Source organism: Lepus europaeus, chromosome 9, assembly GCF_033115175.1.
Source record: "Lepus europaeus isolate LE1 chromosome 9, mLepTim1.pri, whole genome shotgun sequence".
Taxonomy (NCBI): Eukaryota; Metazoa; Chordata; class Mammalia; order Lagomorpha; family Leporidae; genus Lepus; species Lepus europaeus.
Window position 1 is genome coordinate 45379821 of NC_084835.1, and position 23037 is coordinate 45402857.

The 23037-nt window shown below is 41.5% G+C and overlaps 1 protein-coding gene across 6 annotated transcripts in view; it reads right to left on the minus strand.

The window, feature by feature from the left end:
- FOXP1 (forkhead box P1) overlaps positions 1-23037 on the minus strand; it is a 625834-nt gene that overhangs the window by 13528 nt on the left and 589269 nt on the right. For 5 of the 6 annotated variants that reach the window (XM_062201263.1, XM_062201262.1, XM_062201266.1 and 2 more), the window contains 6 exons: positions 16576-16659; positions 6417-6618; positions 6233-6312; positions 5530-5631; positions 1963-2084; positions 308-377 (listed from right to left, as the gene is read on the minus strand). In XM_062201263.1, the coding sequence (XP_062057247.1) occupies positions 308-377; positions 1963-2084; positions 5530-5631; positions 6233-6312; positions 6417-6618; positions 16576-16659 (660 nt within the window). The remainder of the gene's footprint in view (positions 1-307; positions 378-1962; positions 2085-5529; positions 5632-6232; positions 6313-6416; positions 6619-16575; positions 16660-23037) is intronic. The other variant, XM_062201264.1, reaches the window with a different exon arrangement.

A 23037-nucleotide genomic window follows, 5' to 3' on the forward strand; every position in this document is an offset into this window, starting at 1 on the left:
ACACTTGTGGTATTTTTGCCTCAAGTGAAATTCTGAAATAAGAGGATGGAAATTATGATACTGCTGATAAATATTAATAAGTGAACTTTTAATTTTTTTGCCACAATATTCAAAATGCTAAGCATCCCGCTAATGCTGAAGCAGCCCGATGTGTTTGCCTCCAGGGAGTACGATGCTTTGTGCACTTAAGAAAAAAGTTTAACGGAATTAAAATTTAATATCTAATTAGAGCGAGGCTAATATATTTTGAAATGAGTGGGGGAGACATGTGCCTCTGCTGCATATTCAGGACGGCCATTAATCTTACCTGTAAAGCTGCATTGAGAGGTGTGCAGTAGGCGTGGCTGCTCTGCATGTTTTTAATAAGGGAAGGGTTACTGTATGAGAAAAAGATAAAAACTCAGAGTTAAATGCAGTCGACCCCGGAGTTCCTAGCTAAGTTGTTTTAAGCTGCCTGGTAGCCTTCCAAATCAGCAGTTTCCCTACTACCATAATCCGAAGTTGGGCTTTTCCTCCTCTCTCCTGTTTTACGGGGCCGGCCTGGGCGGACACCTCTGAGGACAGAGTTTGCTACTCAAGGACACTGAGCCTAGAAGTCTGGCTGAAGTAGCAGCGAGCCTAGGTACTCCCTCTAGAGACCTGTCTGCAATTTTGTACCAGGTGGCAGCGGAAGTGAGCTGGAAGAATCTGGACCTTTAAGCACCGTCCTGGCCTGGACTCTAGAATGACTGCTAGAGGGATGGCAGGAGGCTCTTAAGCTCTCCAGGGCGTGGTACTTATTGCCAGGAGACTGCACAATCAGATCTGGGAGGCGTGAGAACATTGGGTGCTGTCTCTGGTACCTGACCAAATGAAGCCAAGAGACCATTTTTGAGAAAACTTCTAGCTTAGTAAAATAAAAATACTAGAGGACTGCACAAGAGCTACTGAGGGAAAAGAATGGCTTCCAATAGGAAATTGCCAGCGTTTATGAGTAGCCTCTAAAGAAAATATTATCATCAGTTACTTTCCTATGCTGGGAACATTTTCATCATTCATTTCATTACAGTTACACTCTTAGCCAACTAATAAGAAATTTACCCCAGTAGATACACATGTTAATTCTATAAACAAGTATTCCTTTTTATTTGGAGGAATTAAAGGTTACACTAAAGTGCTTAGTGATAGGGTCGCTGTAAGCTGCTGAATCCAAATACAACCGATATTTGCATTAAAGACGTCAAAAAAGCATTATTCAAAGGCACTGGCGTTCCAAAGAGAAACAAGAGAAATACATGTACAAATCACACCATTCAGTTTCATTGCAGAAAGCTGTGGCACTGCTACTTGGTGAAATGCAAAACTACATGGGATGAGTCAACCATGCAAAGCCAAAGCAACAGCAGAAAAAAAAAACAAAAAGCAAGTAAAGGCTCTTACTGTGCGACAAGCTCGTCAAAGTTTTCATCGGGGCAGTATTTGCGAGGACGGCCTCGTTGAATATGGCGGCCACGTTTAAACTCTTCATCATCAACTGTCCAAAAGGACCCAAACTCATCCTCTACTCTGATAAAGCACTTATGCAGTGAGAGGTTGGTGCGAATGGCACCCTGGGATAGGAGCAGCAGCAAAGGAGATGAAGTGGCAACAAAAGGAGACGGGGTTGGGGGCAGAACAGACATCCAATACAGGGAACAGGAAAAAGAAAATAAAATGCAATAAGCATAAGCCAATGGTTTGTGAGGGTTAATATGCATTGCCACCTAAAAGCTACTAGCATGTGATGCAACAAAGACCAGCAAGCAGGGCAGGGGACTGGTGGGTATACAAAACAGGAGGGATGAAATGCTTTTTTGCTTCCCTTAACTGAGACAACGTGAAACCACTTCTTTGGTCTAACACCATCTAGCAGCCAAAGCCTCTACATTATACTTGTTAGCACAATCCAAGCTAGGCTAAGAAGTTCAAACATGGTGGACGTACCCACTGATCTTTTGTGGCCTTCGTTTTTGGAATTCTACTTCATCCACTGTCCATACTGCCCCTTTAACGTTTTCTACTCGCACAAAACACTTGTGAAGACTAAGATTATGACGCACTGCATTCTGCAGCAAGTATAAAAGAGAGAACATTTACATTTTCCATAAGAAAAGACTCCAAAAACAGCAGTAAATTCAGCCTAACAGTCCATATTCTGTAAACCCACCCCCCAGAGCTGCAACTGCCACCCCCGTGGAGGACATCCTTGTAGCTGAGGATGTCCTTTAAGTACTTGAAAAACCAAAATTAGGACTTTATGGCACTTTGGCATTTTAGCCTAGTCTGACAATATCTAAGCAGAGGAAATATTTTATAATAAGCATACAAGCCCAAAATAAGTTTCACTGTACAAATCTGCAATATTACTATGACTTCTAAATACAGAAACTTGTAAAGCATAAAATTGTCCATTTTAAACCCATCTACCTCCCATTTTGTAAAAAGAAAAAAGGTAGTTGGGGCTTTTCTTTTAAATCATTTTTAAAAATGGCATTAACACTGCTAAATACAAGACAGTTTCTGATTTTAAATATTTCCATGGGTCTTATTAAGAAGAATGCTAAATTGGATTTTACCATTGAGATTATTTCCTCTTGTAGCCAACAAGATCACTATCCACCCATCAAGCTATGTCTTACCTTCCCGAATACATATGAAAGTTGGCGCTTACTATGGATAAAGATCTTAATTAACTGAGTAAATGCCACAGGAACCAATGAATAGAAAGAACTCTCAATGACAAAATGATGACATTCCTGCAGTTAATGGTTTTCACTGGCACATGTTTCTTTCTTATGGTTCAGAGAAATTTCTAGTCACCCCTAAACTTAGACCTTTGACATCTATAATCCACTAAAAAGGAGGATGTGCACTCAAGGCTTGCGGGCTTTTAGTGTCTCTTCTCTCCTTTAAGGTTCAGAAAAATCCACCAAACCTTACTGGGCAGAGAAGCGAGCACAGCAGGGCTTGCTTTCTTTGGGCCTGGCTGGTTGAACTTACTGGTCCGGGCTCAACATTAGACATAAAGCTATGACAAAGGGATTCGTGTCATTTACTTGAAATTTTCTTCTTCTTTGGAATAAGTAGGGGATTCACTGGAGCACAAGAAGTTGATGCACTCACATCACACCTCACCTATCTTGTGAGCCTCTGCTCAATTCCAGTAACACTGCTAATGCGCTCATTTTGCACCTGCTCCCTTCTAGCACCTGTAGAATTTCCTTCCTGATTTGGCCTTGAAGTTGGCACATTCTGATGCTTTGAGAGCTGTTTCTGTGTTTGGATAATCACAGTTGCCTACTTTTTCTTTTCTGATATGGAACGCTTAGTATCGCCTGGTGTCATGAACTGCTTGCAAGCAGAGTCCACAGGAAAGATTCCCCTAGAGTTTTTTTTATAAAGTCAGCATATTTGGGGTAGGTTCCAAATACCCAGGTGACTACTAAAGGATACTTCTGATTCCAAAGGGTTTAATGGATTTGCTTACAAACAAGGCAAAAGTCTCTAAAACTGAGAACATTTGGAGTGTCAGTTATACCTGACTGGTAAAATTTCTTTGCATATAAATTTTTAGGCTAGGCTTGAACCATTTTCCTTTTTTTATATTGTACAAAAACATAGTGTGGGATGCTGAAGATCTCTTGTTATCACTTGGTGCAACATTAGGGAGGCATAAACAAATAAACCCTTTGAAATTTCCTTTGAAAAATCCAGACAGCATCTATACATAGAGCAGACACAACTGGGAAAGAAAGCAACACCACTAGGCCTGATCATGTGCTAGTGTTTTAAAGTAAAGTACCAACATGAATAGAACCGAAAGAGCTCTAAGAAGCTACTTCTGATAAGGACGGCTGCAGACCTGGCTGAATAAGACAGCCGTGCCAGTAAAGACGCAAAGTCAAAACTTAAGTTTTGTTTTCCACAACTGCACAATGAAGCAGAAGGCAGCAAAAATATCAACAGTTTTCAAGAAAGATGAGTAAGCTCTTTTCAGTCATGACTTTAGCTGGGCATTTCATCTTTTGTCTAAGAGCACAGTACAAATAAGGACACGTAGAGAAAATTACACGTATTTATGAGTCATTAAGTACTTCATCTAGGGTTGTTTATATTAATGACACTTTTCCTGCAGTTTGCAAAAATGGAGAAGTTAAATCTGAAGATCTGAGCTTAAGTATTATATTTGCAACTGGTAATTATTTTTAAATTTGATCATTTGCTATTTATAAAAGGCAGTTTGAAGAAAATGTCTGCTTTATGCGTCTACTACCTGAATTTTTTTCAGCATTCTAAACATTCTTTCTTTGTATTTTATCTCCCAAGGCAGGCTAAGGGAAGGAGCGAAGATTTTGAACACAGGCATCCTTCAGCGCCCATGTGTCTTAATGGAAGCAGGAGGATAATTTGGGCCATAAACTGATGAATTAATTCTATGGTTATGTGCATTTTTCTTTTAAAATGCTAATTTGTCAAGGATTTAACAAAAAAATTGTGTTTTCTGGTTTTGCTTTTGTTTCTCTACCATATAAAATAAAAGGCATTTATTTCAAGCAAATCAAGTTTTCTTGGCATCCTGTAATAAATACCTATCCTGTTTACACTAATTACATGTAAAAATATCTTAAGATCTTTGCATTCAATATATCTAAATGTTTTGGAGTTTAGGGATTACAAAAATTTCAGGTAAAAAAAAAAATACAAATGTCAGCACGTACTTGCCCTCTTTTATATGCAAAAATAAGACACCAAGGTATTCAAAGTGGGAAATTTCAAACACTATTGCTTATCCTAATCCAATGGAATACATACTAATGGAATCTATGAATCAACTACTGAACTGGGAATGAGGTGTGCCATGTGATCCCAATTATTGTGGGCACCCAACAGATAACCATGGATGTGAGAATCAAGTTTCATAACTTAGAAGCATGCATGAACCTCTGAGGGGCAGTCTCATGATTAAATCCAATGAAAGCTGGGTCAAGTGTGTGGTTTCATTTCTCCAGGTTCTTAGTGGTGAGAAAGTGATCTCTGTATACATGCAAATATCAGCTGTGGTTAAAGACCTAACAGTATGAAGTTGGTGGGCAACAGTATCCTCTCCCTTTCCTAAATACTGCAACCAGAAAGAGGTGATTTTACTGGTTGTTCCATCCACACATCTGATGCCAGTGTAATGAGAGTCTTCCATCCAAGCATTTTAACCACAGTCAGACTATTTTCCCAAAAAAATAGGGGATACTTCAAAAAGTTTTGGAAAATGGAATTAAAACAGTTCATTTGGGTACAAAAAACTTTTGAAATTCATGAATAGTTTTTTGTCATAATACACATTTTCCAGTAACTTTTTGACATCTCACATATTCCTAGAGATTGCACACTTTGTGTGTATCCAAACAATATAAATGTAACTTCCTAGTAGACCAAAAACCGCATCTTATTAAAAACAGACTGTGCTATAAAAGTCAAGACCCAAGATGGACCAGGCCTGACAGAAGGCTTGCTTACCTTCCACGTGGCTGCGTTGCGCCGGAAGTAAGCAAACATGCGTGTGAACCAGTTATAAATTTCATTTAGTGTTAGCTGCTTTTCTGGAGATTCGAGAATGGCCTGTAAAGCACAAAGCAACAGCAGAAGGTAATTTATGACCAAATCAGCAAAATTGTTATTATACAGTTTTTTGAAAATATAAACTGTGATTCAGAGCTAAACCTTAAGAAAGGTTTCACAAAATGATCTAAGATTAATGGTTGTATTTAACAGTTCAATAGCAAAATTCAAAATGGAATTATCTAATTGTTTTGAGTTTTTATTTCTGTTTCCGTACAGAAATATTAATTTATTAGTCATTCATAAAGCAGAATCAAAGAGAAATGCAAAACATTTCACTAGCTGATTAAAGCTCAGTAATTATTTAGAGCTCAGATTAATTCTAGGGATCAGAGATTACTGTAGCTTGTGATAATTGACTTGCCATCTTTAAACAGGCTCATTTTCACTGTTGTGTGAAATGAATTTCCTAATAATCACATCGTATTGTAATACTTAATCAAAAGCAATTATGTTATATATTGCAGTTTTAAAAAACCTTATAGAAAGGGTTTTAGCATGCTTGCATACTAAACGGTTTTAAATCTACTTCATCAATATAATATATCCACGTACACGTACACCTTTTAGTATAATTTCACAAACCGCATTATTTACTTACCTGCCTAATTAAAGATGCGTATGTAAATGGTGGTCTAACTTCTGCATTCTTATAAAATTCTTGGTTCTGCGCAATATCTGCTAAATAAGAATCATTGTCCTATTAATTATCACTTTTTAAAAAGAGGCTGATCAACAAGAATTGCAGATTATACTTTGACACGAGGCAAACATGGAGTAGCTACCTGAAGAAATGGGCACGTTGTATTTGTCTGAGTACCGCCTGCGGATGGGCCCCACCGTGTGCATGCTGGTGGTGGTGATGACGGAGGGGCCTTGGGTGACGGGAGTGAGGGGGGCGGTGGGGGTCGTTGGAGTATGAGGTAAGCTCTGTGGAGAAGCCTCTGAGGCGGACTTGGAGAGCGTGACGCTTGACACCAGATTCAGCTGCGAGGGAAAGAACACTTATTAGGAAGACCTTTAGGGAAACACAGTAACCAAAACAAGAATAAGACAGAGGATGCCTGGCAGTGTGATTTTTCTAAGTAGCTATGTCTACAATCACCCGAAAGGCAAGGCGAGTGTGGAAACAATTCATTTAAGTATTTACTCTGAGAGGCTTCTTGCATTGTTCTCCCCTGTTTGCAGTGAGACAGGTGTTTTCCAAAAGCTGCTAAATGGGTGTTGACAGACACAGAAGGGTTACCCAGCCTAGTGAAATTATGAAGCGCTGCAGCACCGACAGTTCTGTAATCGTGACATCTCACCTTCTTTACTAGCCTGCCAAGCATGCTAAGCCTCAGAGGGAGGTGGCGTTCTCAGAGCCACTAGCAAAGACAGATATTTTAGGGAACACCGCTTGGAATGCATTGGTATAGACCTGGGCAGTCCAACAGAAAACTTTGTTATGGGCTGGCACATCTGAAAAGCCATTTTTACTTAATTGTAATTAAAATTAAACCCTGATGAAGCACAACAAGGTCACGTGACCTTGTAGCTACCACACTGGACAGCACAAGGATAAACTACTCAACTCCAGCACAGAGATTTCACGGATGATGGGACTGGCCTATGTCTCATATTGAATAGATTGGCACAGACCTGATAAGCCATCATTTCTATCAGTTGGCAGACACTGATATTTAAAAGCTTTATGTGTAATCTTCATTAGCCTCTATCAATATAGGATCGGAATCTATTCATTTTAAAAGGTGGCATATGAGAAATCCAGAATTGTTAAGTTTAAAAAAAAATTTCCCTTTCAATTGTGAACAGGCTGTAAAATGAAACAGTCTACATTAAGTAAGGAAATGAGTATTATTTACTTGGAATACTATTGAAGAAAATGAATGCTATTTTGATTTATCTATTTTACCTTTGCCTTCAAGTGCTATTTCTATGAATACTAGAAGGGATAGATAGCCCTTTTTCAAATTTTGTTGCAACAGAAATATTATGTTAAGCCTGGCAATGCTGAAGAACTGTTTTTAGCATATCTGTTACCATTTGCACAGAATTGTTATCTTAGATACATGGAAATCCAGGAATCTTCAGCCCTTCGTAACCTTTTCTCACTGCGGATTTTGCATCCCCGTAAAAAGTCGGGGTTTCACCACTGCTCCATTCAGTTTGAAGTACGGGCATTGCTTGCGTAAGGTACTCAAGATGAGATTCCTCTGAGACCACAACCAATGAAGAGGTTCAAAGAGTTCCACTGGTGGAGACGGTTTTTACTCCATACTCTCACAGTGAAAAGGCCAGCAGAATCCTCAATGAGGGGAGTTCCAAGGGAAGAAAACGACAATCAAACATAGCTGAGGAAACATTAATGGAAAGATCAACATGATGCTGGCAGTCGAGAACCCTGAGTTGTGCTTTCCTTCTGATTTTCAGCTTGGATTGTTCCCTCAGCAGAAACAGCAGACCTCAGTGCGGGAGGAGAGCAGGCTATGGAGATGGCACTACCTTCACAAATCCCCCAGGAGGCAGGGCATATGCTCGGAGTTGCTCTTTTCAATCGAGCTGGCACCCTGACTTCATGGCACACATTCGCAAACTAAGTGCTGGCAGTGCTGGGGAGCCAACCGACGGGAGCTGGGGCTGCCCCGGTCTGTGACACAGGCCTTCTTCACTGACCAGGTCCAAGGAAAGTACAAGTACACATCAGCACGAGCTGCGGGTCAACAAGACCCATGCAGAGAGGTCCTAAGTACATAACCTTTATCCTTCAGACGCTGCTGTGGAGAGTCACGGAGTACAGTCCCAGAACCCTGTTCTAGAACACCTGCCCTTTGTGGTTTCTTTCCTTTCTCATCCCATCACTGATATTTGAGGTGTTATTCCCCACATTTTACAGATAAGCACACTGAGGCTTGGAGAGATTAAAAACTTTCTCATGTTCCCAACTCAAACCCACAGTCAAACCGCAACGTGTGTGGTTCTTGTCCAGACTGATCATCTTATACTTGGTTAATGGGAAAAACAAACACTAACTGGTTTGATTTCTCTGTGTGCTCATTTGTGAAAAGGATTCAATGACTAGCTATTATCTCTGTTACAAATAACATTCAATAAGTATTACTGAGCAAATATAAGGCAGAAGGTCCTGTAATAATGGAAACAGGAATAAAACACATGACTGATATCCTTGAAGAGCTCACCATTAAAAGCAGAGATTGGTCAAAGACAAATGTACACGATAACCACAAAATATTCCCAGGACTGATTCCACTTCTTGGCTTCTCTTCAGCTTAAGAACATGATCCTAAACATTGTGGCCACCTTAAAAATGTAGTGAAAACTAGATAGAAATGTCCTTAACAAATATGGAGGTGGGCATAGTGAGCATGCCACAGCTTGGGATGCCCACCCCTATCAGCATGCCTGTCTCTGCTTCCGATCTAGCTTCCTGCCATGTGTGCAATCTGGGAGGCAGTAAGTGATGTTGCTCAAGTACTTTTGTGCCTGCCACCCACATGGGAGACCTGGATGGAGTTCCCAGCGTCAGCCTGGCCTGCCTCACCCCAACCTCCCCCCATCTCCCTCCCCACCCCCAGCTACTGCCGGCATGTGGGGAGTGAACCAGCAGCAGATCTCTCTCTTTCTCGAGGAAGATCACCACATCTAGTGTGTCAAAAATAAAGTCATGGAAACATTAAGCTGGGGCTGACTCATTTTGGGGGGTACTCATATCTAAGACCAACAGACAAACCCCCAGTATCAATCAAATGCAAAAAGAATTTGAGTCTTGTAAGTGTTTACAAAGGTCTCAGCACTAGGACTATTTCTACCAACAAAAGCAACAGAAAAAAAAAAAAAAATCCCTCCAGGTTAGCAGTCAACAAGGAGAAAGATGAGGAAGAATCTTCTGGATGCTTTGGAACCTAGGTAGCAAGTGGAAATAAACACTGAGCCAGAAGAGAGCAGAGAGGGGGTTTACCAGGCTTGACAAATGACACCATGATTCACACCCACTGCTGGGCTGTCTCTAATAAGCCACAGAGGAAGCAGCCAATCTCAGCTAATTACCAGATAAAAATGTATTGTAAGGACTCTAATTAGGAGACGCGGATGGAGGTGATCTAATGATTAAATGCTGCATTCGGCTGACCCCACCATCCATGTGCAGTGGCGCAAGATGTCACTGGAATATTTTGTAGAAACAGTAATTTTATTTCGAGGAGGGGAGGCAGTAATATTTGTAATGATGGCTATGAGGTAAACTAATTAAAAGACAGTTCCTGGAGGAAGAGGGTGGCTGAGAGCAGCTGTGGCCATTCCAAAATCAAGTGCCAAGTCTCAATAGAGGAGCTGCAGTCAAGTGGAAAATTTCTGCCTGACCTCTGCCCTCGCTATTAATTTGCAGGAAAACTAATGACACATATACATATTCCCACAAAATTGTTCTAATTGCTAATTTGCCAAAGGAGCCAAGATTCCAAATTAAACATGACTGTAGTCTGTGAGGGAAGGAAGGACAAAAAGCTGTAAACTCCAAATAGTGGGTGCTTTGCCACACAAAATCATCTGAAGGCTGAACCAACAAGTTAATGAAATGTCAACCTTGTCAACTGCTATAGAAGTTTCTTAACTTTTAAGCTTTCGTTTGATGATCATGTGCTTGTCTTGAGGAGAAACCATCTTCGAAGAGGGAGAGGAAGGGAGAGGGGATGGAGCCTGCATGGGGAAGGATTCAAAACAGGCTTTGTGTTCCAACCAAACCTGCTCTTTTAATTAAGTTCTCTCTGGAAAAAAAAAAAAAAAGTGGACCAAAAACATTAATGACAGATTTAGAACAAAAGAGCACATCGGGAAGGGTGTGGGTTTTGCTATTATCTTGAAATATTCATCTTAATTGTAAACTATTAAATCTTAATAAAATCATCAATTAGAAATGAAAGCATGTGTGCTTCGTGTGTCTGTCGTTAGGGTTTTAAAAGATTATGTTTTCTGGGGCAGGGAGCAGGAAGGGACTGGACTGGGAGGTTTCTTTTCCTGATGGAAGGCCTATTTTTCTTACTGTGTTCATTTTCTACTTAAAAAGAAATTGCTATGTTTAGAAAAGTTAGTAACTCTGATATTTTCTACATGGCAACTTTCCATCATGTGATGATTTCAGCAAAGATAATCTCTTTGAAACTCTGGCCAAAAGTTAAATTCTTATGTCACTTAAAATTGCCGGAGGCTTTTATTTTTTAAATTTATTTGGGCTTTCAAGCATCATCTTTGCCCTCCAGTCAGTCACAGAAGGGCTATCTTGGAAATCTTAGCCATCGAACTATTTGAACTCTATCAGCTACCCAATATTGGGCTTGATCCTTAAGAAAAAAGAAAATTAGTCTCTAGTTTTTAACAGTAATCTCCTCGCCCATTTAAAGATGAGTCACTCACATTAAAAAAAATAAATAAGCCACTGATGTAAACCCCAGACAGAAACAGACTTGTTGTAAGTATTCCCCTAAGAACTCATTTTTATTTTTGTTTATGCTCTTGCCTCACATGAAAACTGATTCTCAGAACAAAAGACAAACACGAAACCAAAACACCAAGGGACACAGGCGGGCGGGCGGCATCGTAGGGACTCTCAGGCTCCCAGGCCTTGTTTTTCTGCTGTTGGTTTTACTGGCCCGAGTGGCTCAAGCCCTGCTTGCAGTGTATGCTGGCATTTCTAGGCATGAATCAGCGAGTTCAGAGACGGCCTTTCTGAGGCTGCCGGGAGGTGACCAGCCCGGGGGCGGACAGGAGGGTGGGTGGCAGCTGGACGGCCCTGGGGAGGAGCCCTCCTTTTCCTATCTCGCTTGGCCCTGTAGAAGACTCAGAAGGTGGCGCAACTGGCAGTGACACTACACTACAAACAAAACCAAAAAAGCTTGTGCTGAGCTGACGAGGGAGAGACTCAAGGAAAGCCAGTCCATAAAGCAGCGTTTGTGTGTTGCGCTTAGGAATCTCTCTTTATGACTGTCTAATATTATTTCTCCAACTCGAAAGCAAGGCCCCGGCAGCCCAAACGATCGGCCATGCCTTGAAGAGTTAAAAAGACCCCTTTTTTTCAGAGGGTGGTGCTTTGTTTTTCTAGTAGCTAAAAACAATTTCAGAGCAGCCTTAATTGCTATGGTTAGAGTCAAAGAAAATGTGTAAAAGGGAAAATCTAATACTGCATTTCGTTCCAAATATGTTTTATAATATTTTCATAACGAAGGATACACTACCCACACCGTAATTACCTGCCCACCGAATGTGAAGAATGTGGTTTCTCCGGGATCAAGAGTTTGTTCTCTGATGTGCTGAACTACAGAACTACCCTAGAGCAAGGCCTGCACCTCTTGTACCCAGTACAATGAGCTATGATTTACCGTGTTTCCCTGGCATAATGGCAGTGAAACTTTTTTAAGAAATCCTTAACTTAATGAAGTCACAGCTCAGACAGGTTTCTTTTTGTTGTTGCTGTTGTTACACCTCCTCTTCAAGTAAATGTCTCAGCAAATTCTCCATGGAGACATTAACCTCTGCGCAGGACATTTTGATGTTTACTTTCAGGATGTTACCAAGTTTGGAACAGAAGAATACTAATTACTTTCATTAGGGCACTTTACTATTGTCTTGTTTTTTGCTTTCACTTCTCTTTCCATAGAAAACAGCAGAATCTTTTAAAACTTAAAAACACAGCAATTTTAGCACTTCTAAGAATACATCAAGAATTGCTTTTCCGCTCCATATATACAACTGCTAGAGCTTACTGCTGCTCGATAAACTTTTCCATATCCTTTCCATAGAGGGCCCAGCCTTAATAAAATTACGTATGAGAAGTTGATCTTAGCTGATCTCGGCAAGTCCTTTCCTTCCTCCACACTCATCCTCTTGACTCATCTTCCCTCCCAGCATCCTTCCTCGCAAACACAGGTACGCAGACCACACTTCACCCAGGGAGGGATCCATGAAGCTCACTCCTTACTAGTCATCTTTCAGGTCTCAGCTGACCTGCCCCTTCTCCCAGAAGCCTCCCATTCCAGGTCAGCTGTCTTCCTCACAGGCAGCACAGGCAGTGCCCAGAGATTGTGTGTGTTAGTGTGTGTGTGTGTGTGTGTGTGGCCATTGGCTATGCTGTTCCACAAGACCCCACGCACCTCCCTGGCAGGAGGTCTCTAAGTTGATTACTCTTTGTGTTCAGGAGGCAGTGTACTCAGTGAATGTGTGAAGAAACAGCTGGATTCTTAATGCAGGAATCTGCTACCCACAGAGAACCTGCACTCTGAGTCTGCGGTAGGATTCTGAGAAGAGTTTTTTTGAGGTTTCAAAGATGTGATGTGGGGGCCGTCGCTGTGGCATACCGGGAAAAGCGACCACCTGCAGTGTCGGCATCCCACATGGGTGCCAATTCAAGTCCTGGCTGCTCCACTTCTAACCCAGCTCTCTGCTGTGGCCTGGTAAAGCAGTAGAAGATGGCCCAAGTCCTTGGGCCCCTGCACCGGCATGGGAGAACCAGAAGAAGCTCCTGGCTCCTGGCTTTGGATCGGTGTACTCCAGCCATTGTGGCCATCTGGGGAGTGAACCAACAGATGGAAGACCTCTCTCTTTCTGTCTCTCTGTCTCTCTGCCTCTCTGTAACTCTGCCTTTCAAATAAATAAATAATCTTAAAAAAAAAAAAAAAAAAAAAAGATGTGACGGCAAGCAGGAAGACACACTCTTGGGGGAACTGGATGGACAGGAAGGCTATGGACCCCCATTTCCAGAGCACCCCACACTTCTGCGCAGCGTGGGGTGAGCTCAGATCCGCATCTAAACACTTGGGCACTGTCTCAAGATGAGCATATCCTCTAACTCTCCAAATCTGAAGATGAGTTCCACAACAGGATCCAGAAAACGCATCCCTGGGCTGACGTAAGAACCGTGCAAGAACGTTCTGGCAGTTTCCCTGGTTGGATGATTGGATACAACGAATGACACTTACCACCCAAATGGCATTTAGTGAAAGACAACGTTTACAGCAAAGCATTCTATCACTTAGTGACTAAGAATTTTTAAATAAACAACGAGGTTCCTTTTAAACAGAAATGGAAAAAGAAAAACTTCATAAACTTACTGGCAAGGTTGTAACATGAAAGTCCCCATCTATGGTTAGTTTTCAATCCCAATGACTGCTTGTTGCAAATCACAGATTCTAGGAGGATACTCATTCAAACACACACCAGGCACTCTATTATTTAGGGTGGGATAAATCAATCCCAGGCTATTGGGAATATGTTGCACATTACAATCAGTCACCAGATAGCTCTGGGCCCCTCAAGTTAAAGGCATCGAGGGCCTGCTGAATGTATGTGCCTCTCCCCCAGTGCAAGAAAGTGAAAATTTATGCAAAACATTACATGTCTACTTTTTATAATTAATTTTCCAATGCCTCACCTATACATATTTTAATAATTCCTGATTTATAAGATGGTATCTATAATAAAAATTTTCTATTTTCCAATAAATGAAAAGAAGGCAGGTTCACTCCGACAACAGAGTGTCACACAATATCTGCTTGTCAGGCACCAATTTTTACTTCTTACATGTAAGTTAAAGGATAAGGAATTTATAATGCTGCCTGTGAAGGGAACCACTTTTCATACACAAATGTGATCTTTTTTTTTTCAAAGGGTAATACAACAGTACATTTACATAAACTAATCCAAACAATCTATGTATTTGACAATGGCAAACCTCACACAGACGGCCTATTGTTGGTTTACATCTTGGAGTTCTTTATATTGGCTTGTAGCGCTGCTCTAGCTGTCAAAGGTTTGACTTGGACTCTAAATAAATGGTTATAGAAGTGCTGTGCAGCGATATTGGACTTCTTTGCAAAAGAAAACCTGCTGTGTATGAATTCAAAAGCTATTAATTTTTCAGTCAAAAATATTCGTGCCTATTTCTTTTAATAAAGAAATACTGTGCTGAGCTACTAAGAGATAATGTTGACTAGTGGTAGAGAATTTTCAATAGAGCAGTTAAAAATAAATTTAGTAGGAGGTCCCCTTCAAAGTTATAATTTTCTAGAATGTAAAACACTTTTTTAAAAAATACTAATCAAGACAAACCTTCCTTCCCTGTTCGTATCCCCCAGAACTGCTTTTCCCTGTTTATTGGTTGCTTAACACTGGCCCATGCGGACTTACAAACATGGTGCTCCCTGCCAACACCCAGCCCCATTGCTTGCCGGGTGCCCTCCTGTGTTTTGCAGTTTCTTGTCTTCAGATGTATCTCTCCTCCTCCCCACAAAGAGCCCCATAATACAAAACATTTCCAACGCCAGAGTGCTGAGTACAACATCTGTTCTATCGTCACCGTGTCTAATCCATGGAGGAAGGAGATAATCTCGTTCTCTCCCTTGTTGCTAGATGTAGGAACTCAAATCCTTCATCACCAGAAAAACAGGTCTCACCAAAGGCACTGGAAGACCTTCAGAGGGTTCCACAGTGTGCAGCGCCCTTTGCCACCAGGTGTGCCTGTTTGTAAAGTGAACCACGTCATCTCGGGGTGCCACCAACTTGCTTACCTGGATTCATGTATGGTCCAGTACCCTTCTTCAAAGGAGGGCCTGGCAGGAACAGCACAGGTGACTACTACTGATTCTATAATACTATACGACCTGGTTCCTTTTTTTTTCTTTCTTTCTGGTAGCCTATATATCCAGTCCTTCAGCCATTTACTGTGAAATACATGGAAACGAAGACCTCTTTCCTAGTAAAAATGGATGCGCGAAGTGTTTAATGATTTTATGTCCTATATCTCAGTAATGTGTTCTGTTTCAGACATTAATTTTGTCTGCCAACTGCATCTTGGCAGGCTACCATATTTGCTGGGTTAATAGTCTGACTCCGTTTTATTTCTATCACCATAAATCATACATATATGGGTGTATGTTTGCTTTATTTATAGAAAAAAATCAGTCAAAACAGATAAACCAATACTTTGCCATTATGCTGCATCATTGCATATTGATTAAAATTGCCGGTACTAACTATAGATTGTCAACGCTCAATTAATTTTCACACAGTGACTCCAAGCAAAATCAAATAAAGGCAGTGTACCTTTAAATTTTACAAATCTTAAAATCAAGAAGCAAAGCACTGTCTCCATTTTGAATAATCAGCTAAAGCTCCTAGATTTTTAACCAACATAAGAAGATGAGAAATACAACAGTTAAAGAGCTCAATTTATTACAAGGAATGAGGTCTAAGACAGGATTGGGGGTTCAGGTATCAGCCTTCTGCTTTGATATTAATTGCCTGAACTGGAAGGGCATCCTTTAAGGTCTCGTAAAAGGGAACGGGGCAAGAAAGAAGAGAGTCCTAAAAATTAAAGGTAATCTCAGTATACCACGTTTGGTCCCCTAACTTTTCACTTCCAGACTCCTTGGTAATCCTTAGATGCTGTCCATAATTTAGCCTCTAGCTATTCTGACAGTATGTAGTCTGTTTTTTCCCTCTGTTACCGTGAAACTGAATTGTTCCTTCCTCCTTTTCTCATACAACATGGGCTCTTGTCTTACCCAGGCTGAATTGCTGCTTTTCTCTGCTGTGATGTTCTGGCTGCCTTCTCTGCACTCCTACCAGTCACACAGCTTTTCTTTTTCCAGTGAGTTCTCATGACATGCTTCAGTACTTTGGTTTAGCACCAGTCATTCCATCCCAAGGAAGAGCCGGCTGCCTGGGCCTCGTGGGCAAGGACCATTTCTGAATCACCCCGCATCTTCCCAGATACCCAGCTCACGGCCTTCGTCACAAAAGGCAACCACCAGAGACCTTCAACACTCAAATACACAAAAGCAGGCTGCCCCCTCCCTGTGCTTGGAGTGAAGAGGCACAAGAGGAATATTGGACATTGGCTCTGATTTGCACCCCTTGATATGGATGAGTACTTACGGGCTGAGGGGCGGCTTTGGGTTCTGTAGACTTCACGTGCAGGTGGGTCATCATGGCTTGCAGGCGTTCTTTGTCTTTTGCAAGCTAGTAGGAAGAAAATGCTGTTTAATTTCTCTGAATACAGATGCATGACTATTTTAACACCTCAAATGATACATATTCCAACAAACTGTGGCACCATAACACATGACAAAACTCATTTTCATGGCTTCATCATTTTTGAAATCTATACGACCGTTGCCAAACTGCAACTAACTGGAGGTGTAGGTGTGAGATTTCTCAACACAAGATGCAGGAGACTTTAACTGGGAAGTTCTAGACCTGCTGGCACCAAGGAGTTCCATGTAATGTGGACAGCTAAAAGACAAACGTGAATCATGCCTATTAACCAACCTGAAGAAGCCAAAGGAAAATGAGCTAGGTAGCTCAAACTCATAACTGCATCTGTTGTGGTTGTGGAAGAAAAACTAGACAGATGGATATATTTATGCAAAATTAGCTTCCTCTTTCTTAACAGGTAGGCACAGATTACGATAGTGCTGGCTAGTGATAGCAGCAAGGCAGGAGTAGGGCTGCGAGAGTGCAAATGAATGGAGAGAGTAAGTTCGCTCCTTCATTTATTTAATACTTGTGTATCTGCTATATGCTATTTTCACTTGAGTTCACTCTATGAACACAGTATCTTCTGAAGTCACAGAGACTCTCATTGGATGTACACAGTAGGCTTTCAAGTACTAAGTGAATTCCACATTCTATGCTATGGATTGTTTTAACATGGTATTTTCAGTAGTTCAATGCAGCCGGGCATAGGAGACATACCATGATTACTTCTGAAAAAGAAGTGAAAAAATATACCCTCAGAAGATGAATGTATACTTAAGAGAACAGCTTTGGTATTTAGGAAAAAAGTACAAGAGATAAATTGGTGGAGGGACGGCTGAGGGGGGAGACGGGAAACACATACTGTCTTATTTCAGTACTTTTAAAGATTGTTTGTCCAAAATGATACCTTAGAGTTGAGGAGGGTCACATTTCTTCTGTGTCAACTTAAATTATCTTAAAATTCAATTAATTTAGTAAGTCTAAGATTATTCCACAATAAAAGATCAAATATGCCTCCACCGTTTTAATACTTCTTTTTAAGGAGAAAGGCGGGCAGGAGTTGGGGTTGGAAGAGAAAAGAGAAAGGGCAGAAAAGGCGAAGAGAAGCATCTTTCCGCTTATCCCAACTGATGACTCAGTCTCGAGCCCTATCACATTTGATTTCTTTCTTTTTATTCCCTTGTGGTTCAGGGAGGAATAAATTAAGAGAAGGAAAAAAAAAAAAAGCCTTACAGTGTTAGCATTTATCTTTCAACAAACAGGAAATGAAAACGATACCATATTAGGAGCCACTCTGTGTTATTCATCCTCTGTTCTTTAGTAAGTTATTGAACAGCCAAACTAAAAGATTTCTCTGAACACATAATGCTAAAGGAATTTAGTGTCCCAAAGTGTCTTGGACAATTAAAACCTTGGGAATGGCATTTTTCTACAGCTATTTATTTTTTTTATACAAGTGGCCTAAGCTTTCTGGTGTCAAAACAAAAATATTCTTAGATTTCAGAAAAAGGTTTTGCTTTAAAAAAAAAAAAATCCTCAGGCAGAAGGAATGGAGGCATATATGTTGCTCTCTATTTAAAAACTAGAAGTAATCTGCCATGTGAACAACCCAAATTAAAGGGTGAGAGGTGACATTTACTGAAGAGTCTGCTGAATATTAATTGTGACTTAATTTGGGGAAAAACAGTATTTATGTAGCAATTGCAGACTAAGTTTGGTAAAAGACAAATCCCAATTCCTAGCATCAAAATTGATCATTTTCTCCATGTTCCCTGCAAAGGTCTGTCAGGATGACCTTCTGCTTTTCAGTTCAAGGTGGACACAGCACACTGCAAACACACACCTAGGATGTGTAAACATAGCCACATCCATCACCTTCTGGGGTAACTGCCATAAGTAACATTCTCTTATTTTCCCAGCAGAACATTCCTTAGAATTCATCATCCATCCTGAGAATTATCCAGGAGTCTCAATTTTACCATTCTAGTTCTGCTTTTCTACAAGATGGTCAAGGTTACATAAAAAAGGCAAAAATCCAACTTTTTGGTTACAGCAAGTCAACAGTAATATCACATTTCTCAGATGAGCTTTAAATTGTTAATCAACTACACCTCTATTACAAGCAGTTTTAACAATTACAGGGGGTGGAGGGTTGGGGGAGGGAACCTTGCCAAATTTACTTTCTGTGTTTTTAGCCCCCCCCCCCCAAAAAAAAGGCTAAACATTCACACCCTTTGAAACCACATCCTCTCGCCACAACGGCTGTCTTGCATTTGTAATACTCACTGGCCCTTCAGAAAGCATTCAGCTTCTTGATTACTTTTAATGCCATCATTACATGAGCTCACCACCCCCATCCATATTCACGGCATCATTTCATTATTAGAATATGAGAAGACCAACATTTAATATGAGCAAGTGTATTCCAGCACTCCCTCCCACATTGTGAATCCCGTGAAAAGCAGAGAGAGGCGGACTGAGGAATTCAGTCCAAAGGTCAAGTAAAAATTTGGTAGGTAAATGAAACAACATTTTATGCGGTGATAGCAACACAGAATGACTCTGTAAAAGCTTTCCTGGTGAGTATGAAATGAGTATCTGGGATAAAAGGAAGAACAACAGGCTCCACATTAGAGGGAGCTGCCTGTGTGCAGGGACTGCTTTAATTACCGAGTTCCTTCACCCATTCTGTAGTATGATAGCAGAGTTAAAGACGTGGGCACAACAGTCATACGGTGCCGTGTTCAGATTCGGGCTCAGCGACTCTGGGCACATCATGTAACGGACCTGTTCAGCATTCAGTTTCTCCTGAATATGGGGTAACCATCTCAGCAGTCTGCAGGGCTTTTCTGACAAGGAGATGCGCACCTGCACACGACAGGCTTAGCATGGCAGCTAATGCTCCACCAGTTCGCAACACATCTGTTCTTGTTTGCTGAGCATATGAATGAGTCTAGCCTGGCTCAACTTCTGCTGACCGGCTCTATGTTTGGAATGTGGTTCCATGTGAACAGGGGTGCCATGGAGTTTCCAGTTAGGCTAACTAGGAAGAAAAATACTTTTCATGTTTTAAAGAACGGAAGAGAAAGCATAGGGAAGAGGGTTTATCTCTCTCAGTTCTTCCTGTATTTTCCCCTCAGCCTGGGCAGCTGTTTCTCCCCCTTGGCTGATATAGGTCATCCCCTCTTCTATTAGCCGTGGCTTCAAATTAGGTTTCAGAAGTCCAGGCTGCAAAGGATCAGAACTTGTGCACTGCTCCGGACTCACTGATAACTGCCGAAGGCTAGGAGCTCCACTCAACATCTTCAAAGATAAAAACTAAGAAGATTAAACTCATTCTTTTAGCAGGGAAAAGGGAACAAGCTTTTGGGTTCATTTAACATCACCATTTTATATGCTGTCAGAAGGACTAATCATTTTAAGGCCAATTTGGTGGTTCCCACTCATGAGAAACAACACTCTGCTAAAACAAATGGTTTTTCTATGTGTACAGATGCTAGAATTACTGATGTCAGACGAGAAGAAGGGCCTGAGCCCCTCATCTGATGCCACAGGAGCAACGAGTGTCGTGGCTCTTTGAAGTCCCCTGGTTTTGTTTCTAAGACTTACAGTAGAAGAAACCAAGGCCCACAGGGTGGACACATCGGAGGGCCTGGAGTCAGGAAAGGGAGGACGTGGACCAGAAGCCTGCCTGCATGATTTTGCTCCGATTTTCCCACACTGGATCACCTTGGATAAAAAGCGAGACCAGATTTGCCTCCCCTGCCAGCCACTGAACTACTGAGGCAGAACCTCAGGAAAAAGGTGGGGGATATGTAGTTTCAACAGGCATTCAACTTAGGAGTAGGCCAATCTGGATACTTCCAGTACAGCAACATCCCACATTTAACCACCAAGAGCCTCACCTAAGCTTGCTAACGCTCAAGGTTGGTTTTGTAGACAGTGATGATCCAAACAGACCGGCTGGACTCAGAGTGTATTTAGTTACTCAGACAAGATATGACCAGCTACACACCAGCTAATGCACATCTGATCTAAAGAAGAAAACCAGCCAGTAGGGGGGAGGAAAAGGGGAGCCACAACTGGAAGGAACAGAACTGACATTCTTCTACCAAACCGAGCATTTGGTTATTTTGACCCATTTTATCAAACGATGGTAATCCACATGCTTTCACAATCTAGCCCCAGTGAAAGCTTTTAAAGGATTCCTTTCCTACCACTGCAGCATTCAGGTGGTGGGCAATCTATGGCTCATTTCATCCCAGTGGAAGAATTTCCCTACTTTCATTGTGCTCTGTCACCATGTTAACATTCCTCCCATGTTGTTATTAAAGACTCTCTTGACATTTAAAGCAGACGCACACTAATACTCAGTCATAGTCTAGGAATTCTAATGCTCCCAGAGTTAGGCAGGATTTTAAATTATGAACAATAAGTGTCTTGGTTTTCAAAGGAGGACGTGCAAGTGAGAAACCTAGAGCCTCTCTCTCCTTTTTCTTGGCTCCAGTCTCAAAGCAGTGGCAATGGAAGCCACGCTGCCATGAGGACCTCTCCTTCCCCAGCATGCCTGGAGTCAGGAGACGCTGCGAGGCCGCCGCTGTGAGGAACTGTCCTGGCGATTGCCTCGAATGGGGTTAGAAAGGTTCAAAAGGGGATACATTACAGATAATATATTTGCTGAAGCCTAGCAAGCTGGTGTGATTACAAATAGCACCACTAATGGCAGAGTAATCACATGTAGAGTCCGTACAGTAATTGATTTGTGTTAGGATTAATGCCTCCCGGTGCTACTGAAGCGGGTACACTTTTCTTCCTGCTGACATTTCCTGAGCTTACAGTTCCTGGTGTAGAGGATGCAGAAAACTTTGGAGTGATCCTAGAAGCATAGGCCAGGGATTGCTCAGAAGAGAGCTCCATGAGGCTGGCAGGGGCTTGGCTGCACCATCCAGGGTTGAAAACCAGCAATTCACAGTTTTATGCATAGAACCCTCACTGATGGGAGCAGGCAACAACCCTCTGTGTACAGACCGTGCTGCGGCGTCCTCTGGTAAAAAGAGCACAGGCTACCAAGGCTGGGTTAGCCTCCAGTATTCACCACTGGTTTTCAACAAATGAATCTAAGCCTTGCTTTCTTTATCTCTAAGGTGGGACGGGGTGGGGGCACTGAAAATTACTTTGTTGACTCTAAGAGACCAGTGATTGTTAAGATCACTGTAGATTTAGTAATACCTTTTGCAGGTAACAAGAAACATAACATCATGCATGCTCATTAAATTTGACACATAAACATTCCCAACTGTCACATTTTTCTTTTTAAAACTGACTCTTAGAATCATGGAAACAGGGCTGTATCTACTCACAGAGGGCTGGTGAGGAAGGGTTTGATGCAGTTCGGGTACCCTGGCATGTAGTAGGAGCTCAATAAAGAGCTATTCAAATGGTGCTTGAGCTCCAAGATGACATAATTACAAGGAGAATATGGGCATCCAACAGTGTTCTTTTATAGCCAGTGGATTAAAACTGATGGTTACTGGAGACAAACTCATCCCAATTTGCCCAGAACTTTTCCAGTTTTGTAGCTGAAAATCCTGAATCCCAGGAATCCTCTCAGTCCCAGGCAAGCCTGGGGTGGTTGATCAGATAAATGAATTTTTGAAAACCAGTATGTTTTTCTGCTCTCTGGGAAAATTCTAAAGAGGCTCCCTTGCCTTGGAATGTCCTTACCAACGGCCCTTTCCGCCACCACCTCCATAAAGTCCTCCTCCCTTTGAGAAACACAGCCTGCGGGGAAGCTGGAGCGCACGCTGGTCTTACCCTATCTGCTAGGTTGCAAGTCACTGGAGGAAAAAAAAAAGCCACTTTCCTTGTCTATATCCAGGGATTTCAATACAGGAGGAGCTTGATAAAGACTGACTGAATGGAGTAAAATTATTAAAAATAAAAAGTACACACCTTTCTACTCCCATCTCTTTTCTAACAGGTCATCGTCAAGGTTTTTGGCATATTTTCCCCTTGCCTGATTTGAAAATTCACTTTAAAGGGTCTCCAGGCTGAGATGTCATAGGAAGCCTGCTCTCCTGACCAAGGTTTCTTTTTCTCTTTCATTCCAAACACATATGTATCCACCAGAGAGGATAGATGACAATTTAGCAATGCCACATGGCTGTAAAATGGATTGAAACCAAAATACTTGGGCAGAAAAGTGCACCTATGTCACTATTAACTCAGCTTTCTAAGAGAAATAAATTCTGTCATGCTTTTTTCTTCTCAGAGCAGAATTGTGGTCCAGCCACTGCGACATGCTGAGATATCCCATCCACAGCCTACAGGCTGAGTGCTCCATCAGCAGGTTCGGCAGAG